At 44.4% G+C, this 22499-nt stretch overlaps 1 protein-coding gene across 2 annotated transcripts in view; it reads left to right on the forward strand.

Moving 5' to 3' along the window:
• The window catches only part of PRPSAP2 (phosphoribosyl pyrophosphate synthetase associated protein 2), a 54247-nt gene that overhangs the window by 9457 nt on the left and 22291 nt on the right, over positions 1–22499 (forward strand). The window contains exons 2-5 of one of the 2 annotated variants that reach the window (XM_066576591.1): positions 8763–8894; positions 12000–12052; positions 18778–18844; positions 21945–22117. In XM_066576591.1, coding sequence (XP_066432688.1) covers positions 8812–8894; positions 12000–12052; positions 18778–18844; positions 21945–22117 — 376 coding nt within the window. In that variant the 5' untranslated portion in view covers positions 8763–8811. Of the gene's footprint in view, positions 1–8762; positions 8895–11999; positions 12053–18777; positions 18845–21944; positions 22118–22499 lie in introns of those variants that run through there. The other variant, XM_066576592.1, reaches the window with a different exon arrangement.

Below are 22499 nucleotides of genomic sequence, written 5' to 3' on the forward strand. Positions count from 1 at the left end.
TTCTGCGTCTTACATGCACATTACCGCCGCTCCGCTAGTTTGGCTTCGCCTTTAATCGCTAAATAATTGCACTGTAAACATTTTGAAGTTGAAACTTTGCAAAGTTCAGTCCCAGATAGGGATGATGTGTTGTATAGCGAGCGAGGAGTGGCGGCCGGGGTCTCGTCTCGGTCGCAGGTGTCCTTTGTGTGATTGTTTCTTTGCAGCATTTTGCTTTCCTCCCTCTTGTGGGTTTTTAAAGCTCCACTTTGAACGGCATTCTGTGGTTACATTTGCATGAAATGTTGAATGTCTTTGCAAATATTGTGCTGCTTATCAGTTGCATCATGTGTTCTACTCCGTACACATCCAAAGCAGCAGCCGGCACCTTCACAGAGATGTAGGCCTGCCTGATGTGAATCAAGCCAATGCTACAGATGGGGCTCTTGCTTAAGGGGCGGTTATTTGCCACGGAATCTGCGGTCAGCATCCGCACCGCGAATTTGCAGCAAGTACCGCCTATTACTTACTATGGAGATCCGCTGCCACCTTCACACAAGCGGAAATCAATTGTGATTTCCGCTCACAGAGGAAAAAGCGTAGCATTCTCCATTTTTGTACGGATTCCGCATTGATGGCTTCCATTGAAGTCAATGGAAGCCGTCCAACCCGAGGCCTGTCAGCAATGAACATCGCGGACAGATCGCAGATTCCGCTTCGTCGCCTAGCGAAGGAGCGGGGAAAAACAATTAGAAAAACAATCTGTCCTGTCCATGTGTGACGGCGAGCCGGGTCCTTCCGCAGTACAGATTCTTCAGCGATGGAGCAGGTACGCACGGACACCGCTGCTACCAGAGCCGGATTCCGCAGCATGTCAAAATTGCATAGCTTTTTTTTTTTTTGACTCCTTAGGGAATAATGGATGATTCTGGAACATAGTTGCCGAAAAATAGGACATGTTGCGTTTTTTTTCTACCTCGAACCATCAATCCGTTAGAAAAATCACTCATTTAAATAGATTGAAAATAATGTATAATTATTTTGCGCGAGTTCTGTCCAAATCGCTATCAGATGAAACTCGCTCGTGAAAGTCCACCATGCACATATGGCGTAGGTTTCACACGGCCAAGAATCTCGTGCGAGTTTTTAATGGAGACATGTACACGAGTGTTGTTTGCCCACATGGCAACATGGGGAGGGAAAAAATCGTGGCATTTCCTAACTTTCATGTTCCTCGTAACGCCTCTCCCATTGTTTTCAATGGGACATACAAACATATCGCACGGCGTGTGATTTCCCATTGATAGCAGAGGGAAATACTTGCCGCTCCTCTAACGTGCCTGAAAGCCGCGCCGGAGGATCGCTGCTTCATAGAAGTGATAGGAGGCGTCTTTGCCAGAAGAATGCCTCGCATCGGTGTGAAACGCACATTGGCGAGCGCAATATCAAGCTCGCCCGTGTGTAGGTGGCCTATTTGATAGAGACAGCGGTGGTCTTGATCCTTCTCTACCCAGATGTTAAAGATTGAACGGTTGCTGCTTGCCAACACTGCCGTTTTTGTTGTTTCCGTGATAACGAGACTGTTGGACAGTATGTGCCCGCTTATCCCTGTACCACCTGGAGAGGTAGGTATAGAAAGGCCCCTTGTACGCCCGCTGGTCATCTGCTGTTAAGAATGAGCAGGGGTTGGGGGGGTGCTCCCGAAGAACCACCACTTTTTTCATGCTGGCATCTTCTGCTCTCATTCATTGGCCGATCGTTGCCCTATTTTGACAGGACAATAATCGGGCATATGATTTTGCCCGGTCATCAGGCCAGCGTAAGGGGGCATTGACTTGGCAGTAGTTGCACTCTGTCATCCCAGTAGTAATCCGATTATTCTACATTTAGACGGAGAGCCCCTTTAAGGTCTCCTGCTGCTCAGCGTCTTGGTTTGGCTTGGTTGTCTGCCGGAGACGTAGATGATGACCTACATCTCTCCGTGTAGGACTGTGATTCCTCTGTCTGTTAGTCGCGGTCAGGACAGGAAAGGGTGATGAGGCTGACTTCCGCTCTGGAGATGAACTTTAATGCCTGCGTACTCCGTCTGTCTTATGTGATGATACACGTTATCCCTGTATTAGTAGCAGGATGACTCCACTTATCAGTCACATGCTCATAACTCGCTGGGAGGGAGGTGGGTGCCAATGTGGGGTGTCGGCGTAGTGTCACCGCATGCCTGCAGGCTATGGGAGCAACAGCTCTGCCTGCTGCCAGGACACCTCGAAGGGCTTACATTCCTACCATTGCTACTAACAGCTGATGCTGGAGGGGAGGTGAGCGCTGCCACCTTGTGTATATATATGCATGTATATAATATACATACCTCCCGCTACTCCTTGAGCCAAAAGCTGCCCATGTTATCACATTCCTGTCGGCAGCCATGCTTGCATTACTACCATTTCCCTGCAAATATTTGTAGGCTATAAGCCTGGTGATAATCTCCAGTATTGTTACAATGTATCACATGTATGACACTTTGTAAACAGATGCGATGTTATACTCAGAATATGTAATGTAATGAATGTAGACAGTGGCTCCATCAGCAGAATAGTGAGTGCAGCTCTGGGGTATAATACAGGATGTAAGAGTAAAAGCTTTCAGACATCCGGATCAGTATAGGATAAGTAATGTATGTATAATGTGACTCCACCAGCAGGATAGTGAGTATAGCTCTGGAGTATAATACAAGATGTAACTCAGGATCAGTGCAGGATAAGTAATGTATGTACAGAGTGACTCCACCAGCAGAATAGGGAGTACAGCTCTGGAGTATAATACAGGATGTAACTCAGGATCAGTGCAGGATAAGTAATGTATGTACACAGTGACTCCACCAGCAGAATAGTGAGTGCAGCTCTGGAGTATAATATAGGATGTAACTCAGGATCAGTGCAGGATAAGTAATGTATGTACACAGTGACTCCACCAGCAGAATAGTGAGTGCAGCTCTGGAGTATAATATAGGATGTAACTCAGGATCAGTGCAGGATAAGTAATGTATGTACACAGTGACTCCACCAGCAGAATAGTGAGTGCAGCTCTGGAGTATAATACAGGATGTAACTCAGGATCAATACAGGATAAGTAATGTATGTACACAGTGACTCCATCAGCAGAATAGTGAGTGCAGCTCTGGAGTATAATACAGTGGGTATTAGTGTATCTTGATGCCACCGGAAGCTAGGGGTTTGACAAGAGAAACGCCCCTGTCACACCCCCAGCTCCGATTGGTTAAATACGTACAGGTCTTAGAAACTGCTGCAGTGGGTGAGGGGCTTAACCGGGCTGTCATGTATGTGAGCCACAGACCCTGTCTCCCCCGCAGCTGTGCTGCAGCTCTGTTATCTATAAGCTTGTTGAGTGAATGAGGGACAGAAGTGGAGTGCCATGTGAGTCAGCTGCGATTGTCCCGCGACGCCCTGCGATCCCTCTTGTGCTCTTGAAGTGTGCCGCCTGTCACTGTCTCAGTGGCCGCCGAGCTGTTGCCTCCCTGCTGGCGGGCGCTAGCTAACAGTGATATCGGGAGGATGGTGGCCAGCTTCTTCTGTGCCGCCGGGAGGGGCTGGCTGCAGCTGATGCCTTCAGGGAGCCCAGCTCCCTGTGTGTTAGCCGGTGCTTACACACCAGAGTGTCCCGGGCTGCACTGGGATCCCTCCTGTACTCCAGCACTCTGCCGCCGTCGGCTCTCGCAGTCTCTGTGCACCCGGCGCTGTTGCCTCCCTGCTGCTGACGGCTAGCTTACACTGACATCGGGAGGAGGGTGGCCAGCTTGTGGTCTGCTGCCAGGAAGGGCTGCCGCAGTATTACTTTCTAAAACTTCTTGAGTGGCCTGCCAGGACCTGCCTCCAAACCACCTGTGCAGCCAATCACCTTCAGGGGGCGTCACGCCCTGTTACTCTTGACTCCACCAGTACTTGCTGGTGGCGTCAAGATACACTAATACCTACAGAATGTAACTCGGGATCAGTACGGGATAAGTAATGTATGTACACAGTGAATCCACCAGCAGAATAGTGAGTACAGCTCTGGAGTATAACACAGGATGTAACTCGGCATCAGTACAGGATAAGTAATGTATGTACACAGTGACTCCACCAGCAGAATAGTGAGTGCAGCTCTGCAGTATAATACAGGATGTAACTCGGGATCAGTACAGGATAAGTAATGTATGTACACAGTGACTCCACCAGCAGAATAGTGAGCACAGCTCTGGAGTATAATACAGGATGTAACGCAGGATCAGTACAGGATAAGTAATGTATGTACACAGTGACTCCACCAGCAGAATAGTGAGTGCAGCTCTGGGGTATAATACAGGATGTATCTCAGGATCAGTACAGGATAAGTAATATATGTACACAGTGTCTCCACCAGCAGAATAGTGAGTGCAGCTCTGGGGTATAATACAGAATGTAACTCGGGATCAGTACAGGATAAGTAATGTGGCTGGAACTTTGTAATTTTCCACCAGTACAAATAGTGTTTGGAAGTGATGTTCTTTATGACTTGTTATGATGTTCATCCTATTATTAGTATCTTTTCCTAAGAATCACGGAAGTTGTTGTTACCCTTAAGGGCTCCTGTCCACGGACAGATCTGCATTGCGGAGTCCGGTACAGGATTCTGCCTCCAGACTCCGCAGCAAATCCAGCCCATAGCATGCAATGTAAAAACACGATTTGCTGCTCAGGAGCGGAAACCAATGGCTGTTTTCTGCTCGCGGAGAAGAAAGTGATTGCGATTTTTCCACTCGCGGAGAAGAAATGGCAGGATGCTGCTATTTGGTCTGGGCTACACAATGATGGCTTCTATTGAAGTCAATGGAAGCCGTCTGTCCTGTGGGCATTCCACAATCATCATTGCAGAATAGACGCGGGAGCCACGCTATCGCCTATCGACGGCGTGGCGTCCTTGGCCTGCACTCTGAAATGTATGGGCAATACAGGAACATCCGCAGCACAGGGGAGAGATGCCGGACAGGTGGGCGAGGGGCATCGGGTCTAACTCCGCTGCGGAGCCCGTACACAGCTGCTATTTGAAGGGTTGTTATGACTGGATATAACTTGCAAAAATAATGGGAATTATGAAAATGGGTAATGTTTCTTAATTATTAACAAAGATGTATCTTATCACTAGTGAAATATTGGATCCTTCTAATATTCTGATGCATCGTGAGAGTAAGTGATGGTTACTAATAATCATCACCCTTGTTGAGTCACATGTATGATTGTCCAAAATGCATGTACACAATATTCAGCCTTATAACTACCCCCCAACATCCGCCATAATGTCCGGGGATCAGGAGCTGAGCTCGCGCCATAAGCCACTGTTCAAACACAGCTGACAGCCTGCCGGCGCCGATCATGATCGTTTAACCATTTAGAGTCTGCTATCAGTACATATAGCCTGTTAAGTTATAGTGGAGTCTCTCGGGTAGCACCTAAGTTTTCGTCTTGTTGATAGGTAAGATAGTGTTATATGTAGTACGGTTTTTCTGTCAAATGTGCCAGAATCTCCAACACAACTGTAAACGGAGCCTTAAGCAAGTCCTGAAAGTTGTTTAGTTCACAGTCACCTTGCCGATCTTCTGTCAGTTTCCTCCACACTTTTCTAGTTGTAAAGAGCTTGTTCCAGTTTTTGCTGAATTTTACACATACTTCATCAGACACTTACAGGTTCTGCAGGTAAATGACCGTAGCAAACATGTGACGGCAGCAGGTTTTCCATGTTGGCACCACAGTTTAACCCCAGAATATTGTTTACAGATGCTGTGAGCTCAGTTACCACTATGAGGATTTTAGTAACCGTTTATGTAACACCGACTGTCCAGCAAATATTCCACTGCCAGGGATCCATTTTAGTTTCTGATTTTCACTTCCTCCATCTTAGATTTCAAATAACGTAGAAGAAGCTTTATAATGCTGCCCCCTATGTACAAAAATATAACCACTATAATACTGTACCCTATGTACAAGAATATAACCACTATAATACTGCTCATATGTACAAGAATATAACCACTATAATACTGCTCATATGTACAAGAATATAACCACTATAATACTGCTCATATGTACAAGAATATAACTACTATAATACTGCTTCTATGTAAAAGAATATAACTACTATAATACTGCCCCCCCATGTACAAGAATATAACTACTATAATACTGCTTCTATGTAAAAGAATATAACTACTATAATACTGCCCCCCATGTACAAGAATATAACTACTATAATACTGCCCCCCATGTACAAGAATATAACTGCTATAATACTGCCCCCTATGTACAAGAATATAACTACTATAATACTGCTCATATGTACAAGAATATAACTACTATAATACTGCTTCTATGTAAAAGAATATAACCACTATAATACTGCTCATATGTACAAGAATATAACCACTATAATACTGCTCATATGTACAAGAATATAACCACTATAATACTGCTCATATGTACAAGAATATAACTACTATAATACTGCCCGCTATGTACAAGAATATAACTACTATAATACTGCCCCCCATGTACAAGAATATAACTACTATAATACTGCCCCCTATGTACAAGAATATAACTACTATAATACTGCCCGCTATGTACAAGAATATAACTACTATAATACTGCCCCCTATGTTAAAGAATATAACTACTATAATACTGCTCCTATGTACAAGAATATAACTACTATAATACTGCTCCTTTGTACAAGAATATAACTACTATAATACTGCTCCTTTGTACAAGAATATAACTACTATAATACTGCCCCTATGTACAAGAATATAACTACTATAATACTGCCCCTATGTACAAGAATATAACTACTATAATACTGCTCCTATGTACAAGAATATAACTACTATAATACTGCTCCTATGTACAAGAATATAACTACTATAATACTGCTCCTATGTACAAGAATATAACTACTATAATACTGCTCCCTATGTACAAGAATATAACTACTATAATACTGCTCCCTATGTACAAGAATATAACTACTATAATACTGCCCCTATGTACAAGAATATAACTACTATAATACTGCCCCTATGTACAAGAATATAACTACTATAATACTGCCACCTGTGTACAAGAATATAACTACTATAATACTGCCCCTATGTACAAGAATATAACTACTATAATACTGCCACCTGTGTACAAGAATATAACTACTATAATACTGCCACCTGTGTACAAGAATATAACTACTATAATACTACCACCTGTGTACAAGAATATAACTACTATAATACTGCCACCTGTGTACAAGAATATAACTACTATAATACTGCCACCTGTGTACAAGAATATAACTACTATAATACTGCCACCTGTGTACAAGAATATAACTACTATAATACTGCCACCTGTGTACAAGAATATAACTACTATAATACTGCCACCTGTGTACAAGAATATAACTACTATAATACTGCCACCTGTGTACAAGAATATAACTACTATAATACTGCCACCTGTGTACAAGAATATAACTACTATAATACTGCCACCTGTGTACAAGAATATAACTACTATAATACTACCACCTGTGTACAAGAATATAACTACTATAATACTGCCACCTGTGTACAAGAATATAACTACTATAATACTGCCACCTGTGCACAAGAATATAACTACTATAATACTGCCACCTGTGTACAAGAATATAACTACTATAATACTGCCTCCTATGTACAAGTATATAACTACTATAATACTGCCTCCTATGTACAAGTATATAACTACTATAATACTGCCTCCTATGTACAAGAATATAACTACTATAATACTGCCACCTGTGTACAAGAATATAACTACTATAATACTGCCACCTGTGTACAAGTATATAACTACTATAATACTGCCCCTATGTACAAGAATATAACTACTATAATACTGCCCCTATGTACAAGAATATAACTACTATAATACTGCCCCCTATGTACAAGAATATAACTACTATAATACTGCCTCCTATGTACAAGAATATAACTACTATAATACTGCCTCCTATGTACAAGAATATAACTACTATAATACTGCTCCTTATGTAGATGAATATAACTACTATAATACTGCCCCTTATGTAGATGAATATAACTACTATAATACTGCCTCCTATGTACAAGAATATAACTGCTATAATACTGCCTCCTATGTACAAGAATATAACTGCTATAATACTGCCCCCTATGTACAAGAATATAACTACTATAATACTGCTCCATGTACAAGAATATAACTACTATAATACTGCCCCTATGTACAAGAATATAACTACTATAATACTGCCCCTATGTACAAGAATATAACTACTATAATACTGCTGCTATGTACAAGAATATAACTGCTATAATACTGCTCCATGTACAAGAATATAACTACTATAATACTGCCCCCTATGTACAAGAATATAACTACTATAATACTGCTCCCTATGTACAAGAATATAACTACTATAATACTGCCCCCTATGTACAAGAATATAACTACTATAATACTGCCTCCTATGTACAAGAATATAACTACTATAATACTGCTCCTATGTACAAGAATATAACTACTATAATACTGCCTCCTATGTACAAGAATATAACTACTATAATACTGCCCCCTATGTACAAGAATATAACTACTATAATGCTGTCCTTATGTAGTGTCTCCTATAGTCTGCTCAGTGTATATGTTTCTGCATTGTCTTACATGCTCTCTCTCCTCTAGGAGGACTCTTGGTCCCGCCGTGTGTATGTGACATCCGTACACTCCCAAGATGAACGTTACCAAGGGTGGCCTGGTGCTTTTCTCTGCCAATTCCACTGCCTCCTGCATAGAGCTGGCCAAGAAGATTGCAGAGTAGGTACCCTGCTGTTGGGACGTGTCGTTCTGTCTGACCTTCAGCTGCATGACATTTCCCTACCGCTCCGTCTCGTCCCTTACATTTCCGATTGTCACTGCTGACGAGATCGTTTGAGAACATTTTATTATGGAACAGAAATGACTGTCGCAGTTAGCACCTAAAACATCAGACGGCGTTTTGTGGCCTGCGATGGTGTGCAGAATATGTAGGCGCTGCAGAGACATGTCGGGGCTTTACTGTGTAGAAAGCCACCTGTATACTGCCTCGTATAGCACAAAGAGTGTAGGCTCTTTATAAAGGGAGCTGCCAGGTTCCCTAGCCGGGGCAGCAGGGTGAAGTGTATAGACATGCTGATGTCAGCCCTCTGCCCTCACTTGCAGCTATTGGTTTAGTGGTTTTGTAAATTTCTCCTTTGAGTCTTTGCAGGGCCAGACAGTAGATGAGTGCAGTGAAGCTCATGTATATTCATATCTGCACCCCCACCTCTTCCAGATGCGGATTGGCAGATCCTTCCATGTTTCTGTGCACACAGAAGGACCTGCCAATCACCATCTAGTCCGACCCAGCAGAATTTCAAAAGTAAGATTTGCAAAACCACTAATCCGACTGGCATAGGTGACAGCAGAATGGCAGTCACTATACACAGCAAAATTCACAAATAGCTGAATTTGTGCCAAAAATCTGCACCGAAATCCACTTCAAAAACTGCACTATTGCTGCAGATTTTGATGCGGATTTGCAGCAGACTTCACCTTATAAATTGAAATGGTTAAATCTGCTGCAGATCCACATCAAAATTTGCTACATGTAAGGCCTCATGTGCACTTGCACACATGGATACCACTGCTGAATCCCGCAGTGGAATCCGTGCGCGCCCTCGGCCATGGAGAGGGAAATACATTTTTCTTACCTCCTCGGACGCTGCGAGGCTCTCCTCTATGCAGGCCAGATCTTCTTTCTTCTGGCCGGTGGATTTGCTCGACACACGTGCCGTGCACAGTTTTTTTTTGTTTTGTTTTTTTTTAAATCTCCCACGTATCCGCGGCACAGCACAAAAACAGCGGTGGCTGTGCCACGGTAACGGCCGTCTTCCATAGGCTTCAGTGTAAGCCGCCGGAGCCCTCTGCACAGCAGGTCTGCAGAAAAATGGAGCATGCTGCGATTTCTGCCCATGCGCGCAACCCGCATGCGGGGAAGAAATCTCATCCGCATGCTTTTAGCTGCGCTATGGATGCTAATGCATCCCTATGGGCAGCAAGACGCGTGGATCTCCCATTCGGGCGCCACGCGCAGATTTTATAAATAAAATCTTCATTTGGATATTGGGCCTAAGGGGAGTCTCACACAAATGGATTTTAATTGCGGAATCCATGATCAACATCTGCGCAGACTTCCTGCGGGAAAATGCAGGCATTGAAAGGCATGTAGTTTTGATTTTTCCTTCACATTTGCGAATACGAATTGTGTATTCTGCGTGTGGAAGAATAATCGCAGAATGCTCTGTTGTGCCGAGGACGGCCTCAATTGAAGTTTTTAATGGAGGCATCCAACCCGCAGCCCATACGCCATTAACATTGCCTAAATACAAAGAGAAGAAACCTGTATTGCGCATGAGCGCTTGCAAATGTAGGCAAGAACGTAGTAAGCGTTGAATCCTGCAGAATTAAAAGACACGCTGCGGATTTGGAATCCACAACATTCTTTGACCCCTTAATGCCACAGGGCGTTAGTTAACGTCCTGGCAGGGTGGTAGTTACCGCAAGAAGATGTAAACTTGCGTCATGGGGATGGCAGAGGCTCAGAAGTGAGTACACGCCATCTCGCAGTGGGAACCGGCTGTGGCTGACAGCTGGCCTCCTGCTACAACAGCGGGTATCGGTGAGAACACCACTCCCTGTTGTTAACCCTATATGTGCCGTGATCAATGTAGATTGCTGCGTGTAAAAGGTTCACATAGGGAGTGCACTTCCTTTTTGACGTAATCGGCCCTCCGCTACGTAATACGGAGGGCCGATGGGTTGCCATGGCAAATGAACGCCATACGTTGCTATCTGGGCCTGCTGTGGTCTGTGATCACTACTGTGAGTGGTATTGCATTACAGAAGTACTTATTATCATAGTGATCAGAGCTTGTTTGGTTCATATCCCCTACAGGGGCATAAAAATGTTAAAAATAAGAAAACCACTTTTGCGCATTTTCCCCTCTTTGTCTAAAATTAGTGAAACATTTTTTTTCTTCTTCACAATAAATTAAACACACTATTTATCCTGCGCAGCAAAAACTGTTAAAATTAAAAAAGATCTTGTTCATCTTTTCCTCCCCCCAAAAAATAGAAATGATCAAAAAAGCCGTATGTGCCACAAAATGGTACCAGTAAACACTACAGCTCGTCATGCTAAAACAAGCCCTCACACAGCTCCGTCCATGGAAATCTAAAATAAGTTATGGGAATTCAACTCTCCCCCCCCCCCCCCCCCCCCCCCCCCGCCCATAAAAAGAAAAGGTGTTTTTGTTTTTTTTTGTTTTGTGGAAAAATCTAAGCATTTTTGGTATTGTCATAATCGTACTAAACTGCAGAGAAAAATAACCATGTTCTGATTGATAATGTATAGGTTTTACAATACATTATATGTGTACCTATAAAAACTACAGTTTGCCGCACAAAAAACAAGCCCTCCTATGTTGTGTCTTTATGGCCATGTTCTTAAGGGGTTAAACATGTTACAGATTCTTCTTCGACTAGCAGAAATTCGCAGCGTTTCCTGCCGGTGTGAAGGTGGCCTTAAAGTGATCGTCTCACGAAAGCAAGGGATCCCCTATACACAGGATTGGGGGATAAGCTGCAGATCCGTGCGCTTGGGCCCCCACCGATCTGCAAGTTGTGTATAGGGGATCACTTACTTTCGGGAGACGACCACTTTAAGGAACTGCACTTAGAAGATTTCCTTAGTGCTGGGAGCGATTCCTATGAGGAGACTTCACGCTAACCAGATTGTCCTCCGTTCTCATGCAGTCACTGTCTTATTGGTTTGACCAGTTTGTGGGGTAAGAGCTTGGCATCAGCCGCTTACCAGGGTTTTCTTTTGCTTACCTCTTACAGACGTCTTGGTGTTGAGCTTGGCAAAGTCCAGGTGTACCAGGAACCCAACAGAGGTAAGGGTTTAATCTGTGCCCGTTTCCCTAAGTGACTGTCCGGCTCCTATATTTGTGTTTTGCCTACTTCAGTACCGCGCAATATGACTCCTAAGGTATAGGCGGTGAATAGTAAAACCCCTTTTAATGTGGCAATTAAATCCAGACAGTCTGATCATCTGGCACCAGATTGTATTATTGTGTTTGTGTATTAACCCCTTCACAAGCAGTGATGTACATGTATGTTGTTGGGCATTGGAGCTTAGCCCACTTCAGTGGTTGCTCCCACCTTCAGCCGCCATGATCGGAGCTACTTATGATCATGGATGTTGAAAGGGTTTTCTAGGTCTGAATTACTGATGATTTATCAGTGCGGGTTCACCGCTTGGCTAACCCAGTGATTCGCTGTTATCCAGCCCACTAACAGCTCCGTACATATTGCATTGGCCTGTGTTGGTATTGCATTCCATTCAATGGGAGACGCATCTGGATTATCAACTTGGGGCGCTGCAATATGGACCGAGCTGTTAGTGGGCTGGATAACAGCGAATCACTGTTAAACCCATCTCCGTCTACACTGACGGCAGGCCAGATAACGGCTGATTGGCAGAGGACTGCATCAGTGCTTCAGACCCAGAAATCCCCTTTAAGTACTTGGATGTCATGATCAGTGCTGACCGTGGCATCTAAGCTTATAGCCTGCACTATAAAGTGAACATGTTATCTGAGCCACTCCATGTAAAAGAATCCCCCCACTATGTAAAAAAGGAAAAAGTTGGGAACAAAAAGCTGAAAAATGGCTGTGGGCGGAAGGAGTTAATGGGTCCATGACCTCCTGTGAATAAAGGCGCCCTGGCACTGATGCCGCACTGCAGCCCCTTCACGATCTCTCCCTGCATAGCGGTACCTTGTCTACCCACTGTGGCCCTTCAACTAAGCTATGCCCACTTGTGGCGAGCGGGATGTAAAAATCTAAAAAGTCACAAATTTATGGCACAAAACGGTGTGCACCAAAACATGTGACTTTTGTGACTCCAGAGAACTGGTACAACTACCTTGATTAATCGGGACCATTTATGGTTTTGGATTTTTTTTGTTCTGTACGCAGGCGCTGTGTACACATAGCGACAGAGACGACTCCCGCTTCATCCAAACATGTGGACTGATGTGGAAAGTTCCATGAAATCTACGAGCACATTAGTCAGAAAATAATCAATATGTAGCCGCGCTGAGCTCCCCTGTCCTGACGTAATCTGACGAGCAGCTGTCGGTCGCTTCTCTCTGCTTTCTCTAATGAGGCTGCTGGCCGGCCTCATTAGTTAATGAACATTAATCTGCAGCCCGTCGCTCCTGTTCTGCAGGCTACAGCCATGTTGTGATATGTGCTGGGATAATCGCGTCTCGGGTCCTGTGACCTTGATGGCAGCGTTGCCTCCAGCACCGAGATGTTGTGTCTGCGCGGCTCACATCTGCATTGATCGCTCCGGCTCCCGCTAACTCCGACGCATCAGCAGGAATGTTTCTCATGTCATTTGACGAGTGTTTCCTTAAAGTGGACAGTCGTTTTTAGGTCTTAAATTCTCCACTAATTAGCGCAGTTATCCTTACTGCAGTTTTGTGCCAAATAATGATGATATAATGCATCCTTGCAGTGGCCACTAGGGGCAGCCTAGTTAGAGCCTTAAAGGGTATTCCGTCAACTGGGTTTAATTTTTCACTTTTCACCCATCCACTGTCGGGACCGTCACCAATCCCAAGAATGAGGTACCCGTGTCCCCCTTATTTTACAGTTCAAAATACATAATCCCATGTCTGCAGTGTAGTTGGGAATGGAGCCCCCACTCGCACATGCGCAGCAGCAGCAGCTCCATTCCTCCCAATCGCTCAGATGTTTAGCTTAAGTGCTGTTTCCGTTAGCCCATCCAAATGAATGGAACAGTTCTACTTCATTCATTCTGATTGGGAATGACAAAAATAGCCAAGAGCTGTGTTCAGCTATCTCTGTCTGCCTCATTGAAATGAATGGCGAAGCAGGGAGCATGTGCGGCTGCAACTCCATTCGTTTAAACGGGGCAGACAGAGCTAGCCAAGCACAGAGTTTGGCTTTCTGTCTGTGCTGTTGAGAGTTGAGCCGCTAACGCGTATGTGCGACAAGCGGTCTGTTCGCCACTACACTACAGAGATGGTAGAATGGATCTTGTACTGGGAAATAAGGGGGACACAGGTTTCCCATTCTTGGGATCGGTGGGGACCACAGCAGGCCGACCCCTATTGATCTATCACTTCTCACCCATCCAGTGGATGGGTGAAAACTGAAAAACTGCACCATCGCCAGAATACCCCTTTAATTTGGTTGACCCATGAGAAAATCTTTTAGCAGTTCCTTATAGGCAAATACTTATGTTGGGCCCCAGCCAAAATGGTAATGTATCGCTGCCCTGTGATTACTTTGTGGAGGTTGGCAGTGGACTGGCATGCCCTTAGCTTTGCAGAGGCGTAGCTAGGATTTCCTGCACCCAGGGCAAAAAATCAGATTAGTTTCACCCCCCCCAAATTTGAAGTTATTGCCTAAAGGTATCTTTTACAAGGGGCAATTATTGCCCAAATTATCACTGGGAACGGTGAGTTCAGGTGATGATGGTCCCGGGTACATTCGACCAGCGACAGGGCACTGAGCAAGAAATTGTCCACTTGTCAGAGTTACTTGTTTTTTAGCAGAACTAAAAGCCAAGTGACTGTCTGGGCCGTGTAAACAGGAGCTACTCAGTGTTTGAATGACTCCTGTTTACTGTGAATGGAGGCGGGCGGCCAAACGATCCTCGGCCCGCTGCGCATCGATTCATTGAACGACTATCCCTCTTGTGTAAACACCAGAGTAATAGTCCAGTGGTAGCCTGTGGGCCGGCAGTAGTCCCTTGTATGGGTACCTTTAGGCCACATGGTCCGGCTGACTACATGCAGCCAAGCCTCACCCACCTGTTCTTAGCGACCAATGGTCACAATTTTGCCATGTGTGGGCACGTGAACGCATGTAACATGCAGGATTGTGTGGCCTAATTAATGGTGCTCTTACACGGGAAGGATCGTCGCCAGTGAATGGGGCCGATCCGTCGTTCAGTGTTTATGCATGCTGAAGCTGAACCATAAACAAACTTCGTCATGCATGTATCTAGATTGAACGATAATCGTTCAGATTCTTGCTAATTGCGGGAATCTGATCGTCGGCCTGTGTGAAAGTGCCTTTAGTCTAACTCCATGTGTAGCACCACTCCCTCCACCAATGAATGTGTGAGGGGCAGATGGTTCAACAAGGGTTTGTCAGCTCCTACACAAACTTTTAAGGAATATTCCCAAGATAGGCATTTTACAATACAAGTGATAAGAATCTTGGGAAATACCCTTTAAATGAAGTCACAATCCTGTAAGTAGGACAATAAAAGGGCCGCTGCGCTGCATTTTCCTGTACATTGGCACCCAAGGTCCCTGTCTGTGCATTTTCCTGCATGGCGGGTGACCGTGACTGCTGCTGTACAGGAAAAACCAGCAAAACCGGCGATGCTAAACCAGTGCTGCTGCCCCCTTGTCCTCAGGAGCTGTGGGAATCCTGGAGGGTCGGTCTCGCCGATTATAAAGTGCTGGCAGCGATATACCATCACTCAGTAAAATGAGAACGCACCTTTATAATATTAGTGACACATATAAATATATACAGTGCACGTACAGTTTTCACATAACACATATACACTTTTTGCAGATGGCTGGACCTCTATGAAGTGGTTTAGGGGTGGTCTACAACTTGCAGGGAAGCATTAGCAAGACAGGCACCTTGCAGTGCCGAGAGCTTATTGCTGTCTTTCTGCTTGCTGATGTTCTTCCCTTCCGTCTCCGACTTCTGAGCAAGATTATTAGACCACATCCGTGGAAAGCTCTTTTTGTGGTAACATGGAGGAGCCCAGGAGAAGGTTCCTCCATAGGAGCAGGAGGGGGGCAGCTTAAGGGAGACCAAAAGGAGTTCATCCACTCTGCAATGCCACCCCTGCCTCTCGCACTAAGGGCTCACTCACACCGGCGTTTTGTTACGTGCACAATACGCAGCACATACGCATGTAACGTGTTTTGCTGAGTGTGTTAAATCCCGATGGCTTATATTGGTGCGTATTATGCACCAAAATAGGACATGCTGCACCTGAAAAAAATGCAGATGTGATGGCCCGCTAGAAGTCAATGGGTATTTAGCACTGTGTATTATACGTGTGACGCTTACACCTGTGTGAGCGAGCCCATCCTGACCTGCAGCTACTAACAGATGAGTCGCACTGTGTCACCCCGTCCTCTGACAACTCAGCGCTCCTAACAAGGCAGCAGGAACCCCAATCCACACAGAGAGGAACGGGGAAAGCTGAGTGTGTCGGTCACTGAAGGTAAGCAGGGAGGTGAGATGAGTGATTTGTTGGCTGCGTACAAAGCTGCTTTCTGCAGCACTCCTTGCTTAACTCTAGTGATCGGCACTCCTGGCTCTCCATACTTCTCTGTGTCAGCTCAGACTCTGGTCCTACCTGGTCAGGAGCGCTGAGGCTGAGCCGCTGCCATCAGATGTTTAGACAGCGAGCGTGGGAGGGTGCAGAGGAGGGTGACACAGTGCCCATGTGTGACCTCTTATTATGTAGGGGGTCAGAAGAGCCAGGGCGGGGACATCATTCAGGCAGCTGTTAGCTGTGGTTGCAAAAGAGTGCTGGCTGTGCCCCCCCTTGCCTTCTCTTCTAGTTGCGCCCAGGGCATATGCCCCACCTACCCACTGTCAACCACCTTAGATGATGCAGTCACTGTTGACTGTGCCATTTGAAGGGTTAATTTGTGGTGGTATGATGATGTAATTAGCCCCACTCCTGCTGCTGATCTAGTGAATGCATTGACAACAGCCAACTGATCACCATGACCAAAATGTACATTATGCAGATGGAACGGACAGCCGCCTCTTATGCACATTTTTCCTCTTAGACTTTAAGGAAGTGGCCCTTATTTGTTTTTCTTTTTGGTTTCTCCTCCTCATTTTCAAAAAATCATAACTTTTACTTTTCCGTTGACGTAACTGTCTGCAGGTTGTTTTTTGTGTGCGCGCTGTGGTGTTTTACAAATGTACCATATAATATACTGAAAAACCTGTACAAATGTCTCAGGGCAGTGCTGTAGTGAAATGGGGACAAATGTAATATCACCATTCTTTTATTATTAGTATTTTTTTGGGGGAAGGGGGGGGCGGTGTAGGGGCTTGTGTTTTTGTTTTTACATTGTACACACTGTGGCAAAAATGACAACTTTATTCTTCGGCTCAGTACGATTATGATGATACCAAATTTATCCTTAAATAAATGACTTCTCTTCTGCTGCCATGTTCTGACCGCAGTTCTGCTGTTGTGTATTCTGTTTTTTGATTGTCTGACGACGTTCACCTTGTGGAGAATTAACATGTTATTTTGATAGATCGGATTTCTGGGGACGCGGTGATACCAAATATGTTTTGGTTCTTATTTGTTTTCATATTTTATTATAAATACAGAAAAAGGTTTTTTTTAAACTTTTCATTATCCTTTATTTTTTACAAAAGTAATAAAAAAAAATATTTTTTAGTCCCCATATAAGCGATCAAATGCAAGTTTATGTCTTCTATTATATACTGCAATACCTCAGTATTGCACTATATAATATATCCGATACCTCAGTATAATATAAGCGATACCTCACTATTGCAATATATGGTTTTTTTGCCGGTATTCTATTAAGACAGGACACAAGTCCGCCTAAATGGTTAGAGAAACATGGCAGCCCTTAGATTTGCAGAAGGCGCTCAGCTGCCATGACACTTGGATAGAGATGGGAAGGCCTGGGGAAAAAAATGGAAAAATTGGGGGAAAAAAGCTTTTTGTGGTTTTGTTTTTTTCCCCCCAAAGCCATTTTTTATGTTATATAGTTTGAATACCATGTCATAGATATATTATTTATCATTGGGAAAGAACATATTCTACACCCTTTTTTTTTTTTCTCCAATTTTTCCCGGAAAAAAATGGCTTTGGAAAAAAAGTGTTTTTTTCATACTTTTTCAGTTTTTTTTTTTTGTTTGTTTTTTTTAAAAACATGCCTTCTCATCTCTACACTGGGATCTCATTGTGAGGAGATGGGGCTTTTTGGGACATTTAAAGGGTTAACAGCGGTGATTGGCGTGAACACTGGGGTTTCCCACTAAAAACCTTTAGCCCCTAGCCACAGGATAAATGTCAGCGCCAGAGACCTTGCAAATAGTGCACCTTGTATCCCCCTAGTGAATGGAACAGCGCTTCCCCTGCATGACCATTCAGTGTCTATGGAGATAGTTGAGTGCAGCACTTGGCTAGCTCCCTCAGTTCCATAGAAGTGAATGGAGGCATGGATGTGCATGTGCACCGCTCCACCATTCCCTCGGGGGGCACTGTTCTTATCATCGCTTCCCTTTAAAGAGGTGCTGCAGAATTTAGTGTGGATTTTGACAGTTTTTGATGCAACTCCACAACAAATTTCACCCTTTTCATTGAAGGATTGATGCAGAATTTGGCATGGAATGTGATGCAGATTTTCCTCTACAGACATTCCACCCCCCCTCCTCCCAGTTCCACTACATGTAAAGTACCCTAAGAGTTTGTGCTGCAAACGTTAGATACAAAAAGTTCAGGGTCTTATTTAAGTATTCAGAATTACCCCTTTCTACTCCCCAGAGACCCGCGTTCAGATTCAAGAGTCGGTGCGAGGAAAAGATGTGTTTATCATACAGACCGTTTCCAAGTAAGTGATCGCTTTGAGTCAATAAGCATATTCCTTCCTTTCCATCTGAAGTCTTAAGAGTTAATATTTTCCCAAGAAGCTTGGCTGAGAGGATCAAGAAGAACATCAGAAAGGAGCTCACGCCATGAAGACGATGTGTAATAATTCATCTTTACTGCGCAGCTCCAGCCTTATATAGGGATGTGCCGGAGCGTATGTCCTTGTGAAGGGGGAGGCCAGGGTTAAATTCCATCTATAAAAGGACTTCATAAAATAGCCAAAATACCAGAAATAAACCCCCCACGCCCGGTTTATTGGTATATCATGGTAGGCTACTTATAAAAGGGGTCGTGTAAGCAGAGCCACCTATTAAAGGGATCTGCGAACGGTTCGTGGCATCACAAAATAAGGGATGGATTGCTTTCGTATTGCCGTTTGTTTTTGTTTGTTTGTTTTACTGTCCACCCCTGAGTAGTGACGTTAAAATTTGAAAACCCTCCTGAAAATATCGCTTTTTTTTATTGTAGATTTTTAATTTGTCTCATGTAAACGTATTTGGCGCACAACTTAGTAACTTTAGGTGCATTGCTTACCCCTTAGTGACATGACTGATTATAGCCCCAAGAACCAGTGAATTGTTTTCCAACAGTCCTAACTTTTTTTTATCTTATCAATGTGGCTGTATGATAAGGCACATTGATAATGCGTATCTTTTGATGCATATACGGTTTTATTATATAGTACTATCCACACCTAAGGCACATTGATAATGCGTATCTTTTGATGCATATACGGTTTTTTTATTATTTTTTATGGCTGTTTTTTAAGGATGTAAAATTATCATAAAATGGCTATTTTGGTCTTTTAGGCTGGGTTCACACGGGGCGGATTTGCCGCGGAAATTCCGTGCGGAATTTCGCCGTGGCAAATCCGCAGGCGGCCGCTAATCCCGGGATTAGCCAGCCATGTGGACGAGATTTCTCAAAAAATATCGTCCACACGGGACGGCAAATCCGCTGCGGCGCGGATTTGCCAACCGCAGCATGTTCATTTTTTTTTTTTTTCCCGCTGCGGCCGCGCTCTTCTGTATGGGAGCGCTGGCTGCAGCGGAAGAGCAAGCGGCCAGGCCGCTTCAAAACCGCCGTGGGTTTTGAAGCAGCGGTTCCCCCGGCGGATATCTCGCGGTTTTTCGCTGCGGCCAAACCGCGAGATTTCCGTCAGGAATCCGCCCCGTGGGAACCCAGCCTTAGTGGGGTTTTTTCCCCCCTCCTTTTATGGAATTTATTTATGGTTAAATGTAACAACATGTAGTACAGGTTGTTATGGATGTGGTGATAGTAATTATGTGTGGACTTCTTCAATATATAAATCCTTGCGTAAAGGCCCATTTACACCAGCCGATGATTGCTCAAATATTGCTCAAACGACAGTTTGAATGACAACTTTGAGCGATCATTTTGCATAAACTATTAAGTAGCTATTCAGTAGCAATTAAGTATGCAAATGAAGCCTGAAGGCAGTTAAAAGCCCGAGGGCACTTATCTGCGCTCAGATCCTTTGTTCTCCAGCGGGAAGCAATGCTATCAGCACTCTCCGTGGAGCACTGCTGATGAGGCTGACCGCCGATTTTCAGGTTGGACTGAATTTAACGATCAGCCAGCAGTGCCTGAAAAGCGCACGATGAGTGCACATTTACACGCACCGATTATCGCTAAAATTATCAGCGTTTTGTTGTTTTTTTTTAAACGATCATTGGCTGGTGTAAATGGGCCTTTATAGGGGAAAAGTTTAAAACCTTTTTTTTCTGTAAAAATGTTTGTGTGCCACGGCTGGCAATGATTGCATCATCTGCAGGATTAAACAGTGCAGAGGAGGAATTCGATGTCCCCTAATGGCCAATTTACACGAGCCGATGATCGCTAAAAGGTGATCATTTTAGCGATAATTGTTGCGTTTAAATGCGCGCCCATCGTGCACTGCTAGCTGATTATTAAATTCAGTCCAACCTAAAAATCGTCATTCAGCCTTATCAGCAGTTCTCCATGGGGAGTGCGGATAGCATTGTTTCCCCGTGGAGAGCAAAGGAACTGAAAGCAGATAAGAGCCCTCGGGCTATTAACTGCATTCAGCTGAAGGCTTCATTTGCACACTTAATTGCTATTAAGTAGCTGAGTAGCTACTTAATAGTTTATGCAAAATGACCGCTCAAAGCTGTCACTCAAACTGTCATTTGAGTGATCATCGCTCCGTGTAAATGGGTTTTAAATCCTCATCATTTCACACCTTTTCCGGGAAAAAAAACACATATGTGGTAATCGGAGAGCAAATATGCTCTCTGAGTGATGTGGGGGAAAAAACCTAAACAAAAATTTGTCACCCCTTCCCTTGAACGGGGAGATAAACAGAAGGATCGTGGATCTTCTCTATTGCTGGTCTCCTCTCTCTGCCCTGCACTGTAAAGTCAGTATTCCTGACTCCACTTCAAATGGCTGTATCTTTAGTTCTGTAAAGTCGACTGACACACTTTTGATGTCATTTTAAAGCAAAGAATCTTAGCTTGAAAATGACTCCAAAGGCTTGCTAGAACTGGAGCTACAGCTGCTTACTTTAGGCTGCCTGTCCATGGCCGAGGAGGAACATCGCTAGCGATATTCCGCCGCAGGAGAGGAGGGTGGGAGCACTGGCAGGTCTCCACGGTGAGCCTATCCAATAGATGGAGTCACCGCGGAGAATCACGGCAAATCTCAGTATGCCACAATTTTAATCCCACGAGCGGAGAATCGTTATGGTTCTCCACTCTTGGATGTCAGGCTGCGCTTTCCATAGTTGGCCTATAGAAAGCTTTTCATAGCTTAATCCACGGGCGATTTATCGCTATGACTATGGCCCGTGGACAGGCAGCCTTAAGGATTTAACCCCCTAAACCAATCCCAGGTATTGGTGGGTGAAGTGGGAGCTCTGCTCCTACCCCTGTGTAGCGGTCAACACATTTGAAAATGCAAGAGAAACGCTCATTGAAAACAGTCAGTTCGACTGCTATGCGGGGTCGTACCCTTATGCCTTTTTACATCTTTGTCTATGAACTGTGGCATTCATTGTTGGATCTGTGCCATATCTACAGGGATGTGAACACGACAATCATGGAACTTTTAATCATGGTGTACGCGTGCCGGACCTCGTGTGCGAAAACCATCAGTGGCGTCATCCCTTACTTCCCCTACAGCAAGCAGTGCAAGATGAGGAAGAGAGGATCCATCGTCTCCAAGCTCTTGGCCTCCATGATGTGCAAAGCTGGTAAGAGAAGAATGTATAATGGGGGCGACGTGAAATGGAGACCTTTTATAGCGGTGAGGCCTCCTCTTTGACAAGAATGGCAGACCACTTAGCCCTGTCGTCGGGATTGGAAGAGAACCCTCACCATATCAAATCAGCATGCCCTAAATGTCTTTAAAGAGGTATTCCAGGCTTTAGGTTACCTATCTTCATGATAGGCCATCAATAGTTGATTGGCGGGGATCTGCCACTTGGGTACCCCGCTAATCCTTTGGCCCACTTCCAGTGCAGCAGGGATTGACGTTGTCATCGGTGATCAGGACCCGAAGTATATTAGATGGCTTCACTCCCGTTGATATCCATGGCAATGAGGAGCCGGAAGTATAAAGGAACGCGTTACTCC

This window comes from Eleutherodactylus coqui, chromosome 8 (assembly GCF_035609145.1).
Source record: "Eleutherodactylus coqui strain aEleCoq1 chromosome 8, aEleCoq1.hap1, whole genome shotgun sequence".
Taxonomy (NCBI): domain Eukaryota; kingdom Metazoa; phylum Chordata; class Amphibia; order Anura; family Eleutherodactylidae; genus Eleutherodactylus; species Eleutherodactylus coqui.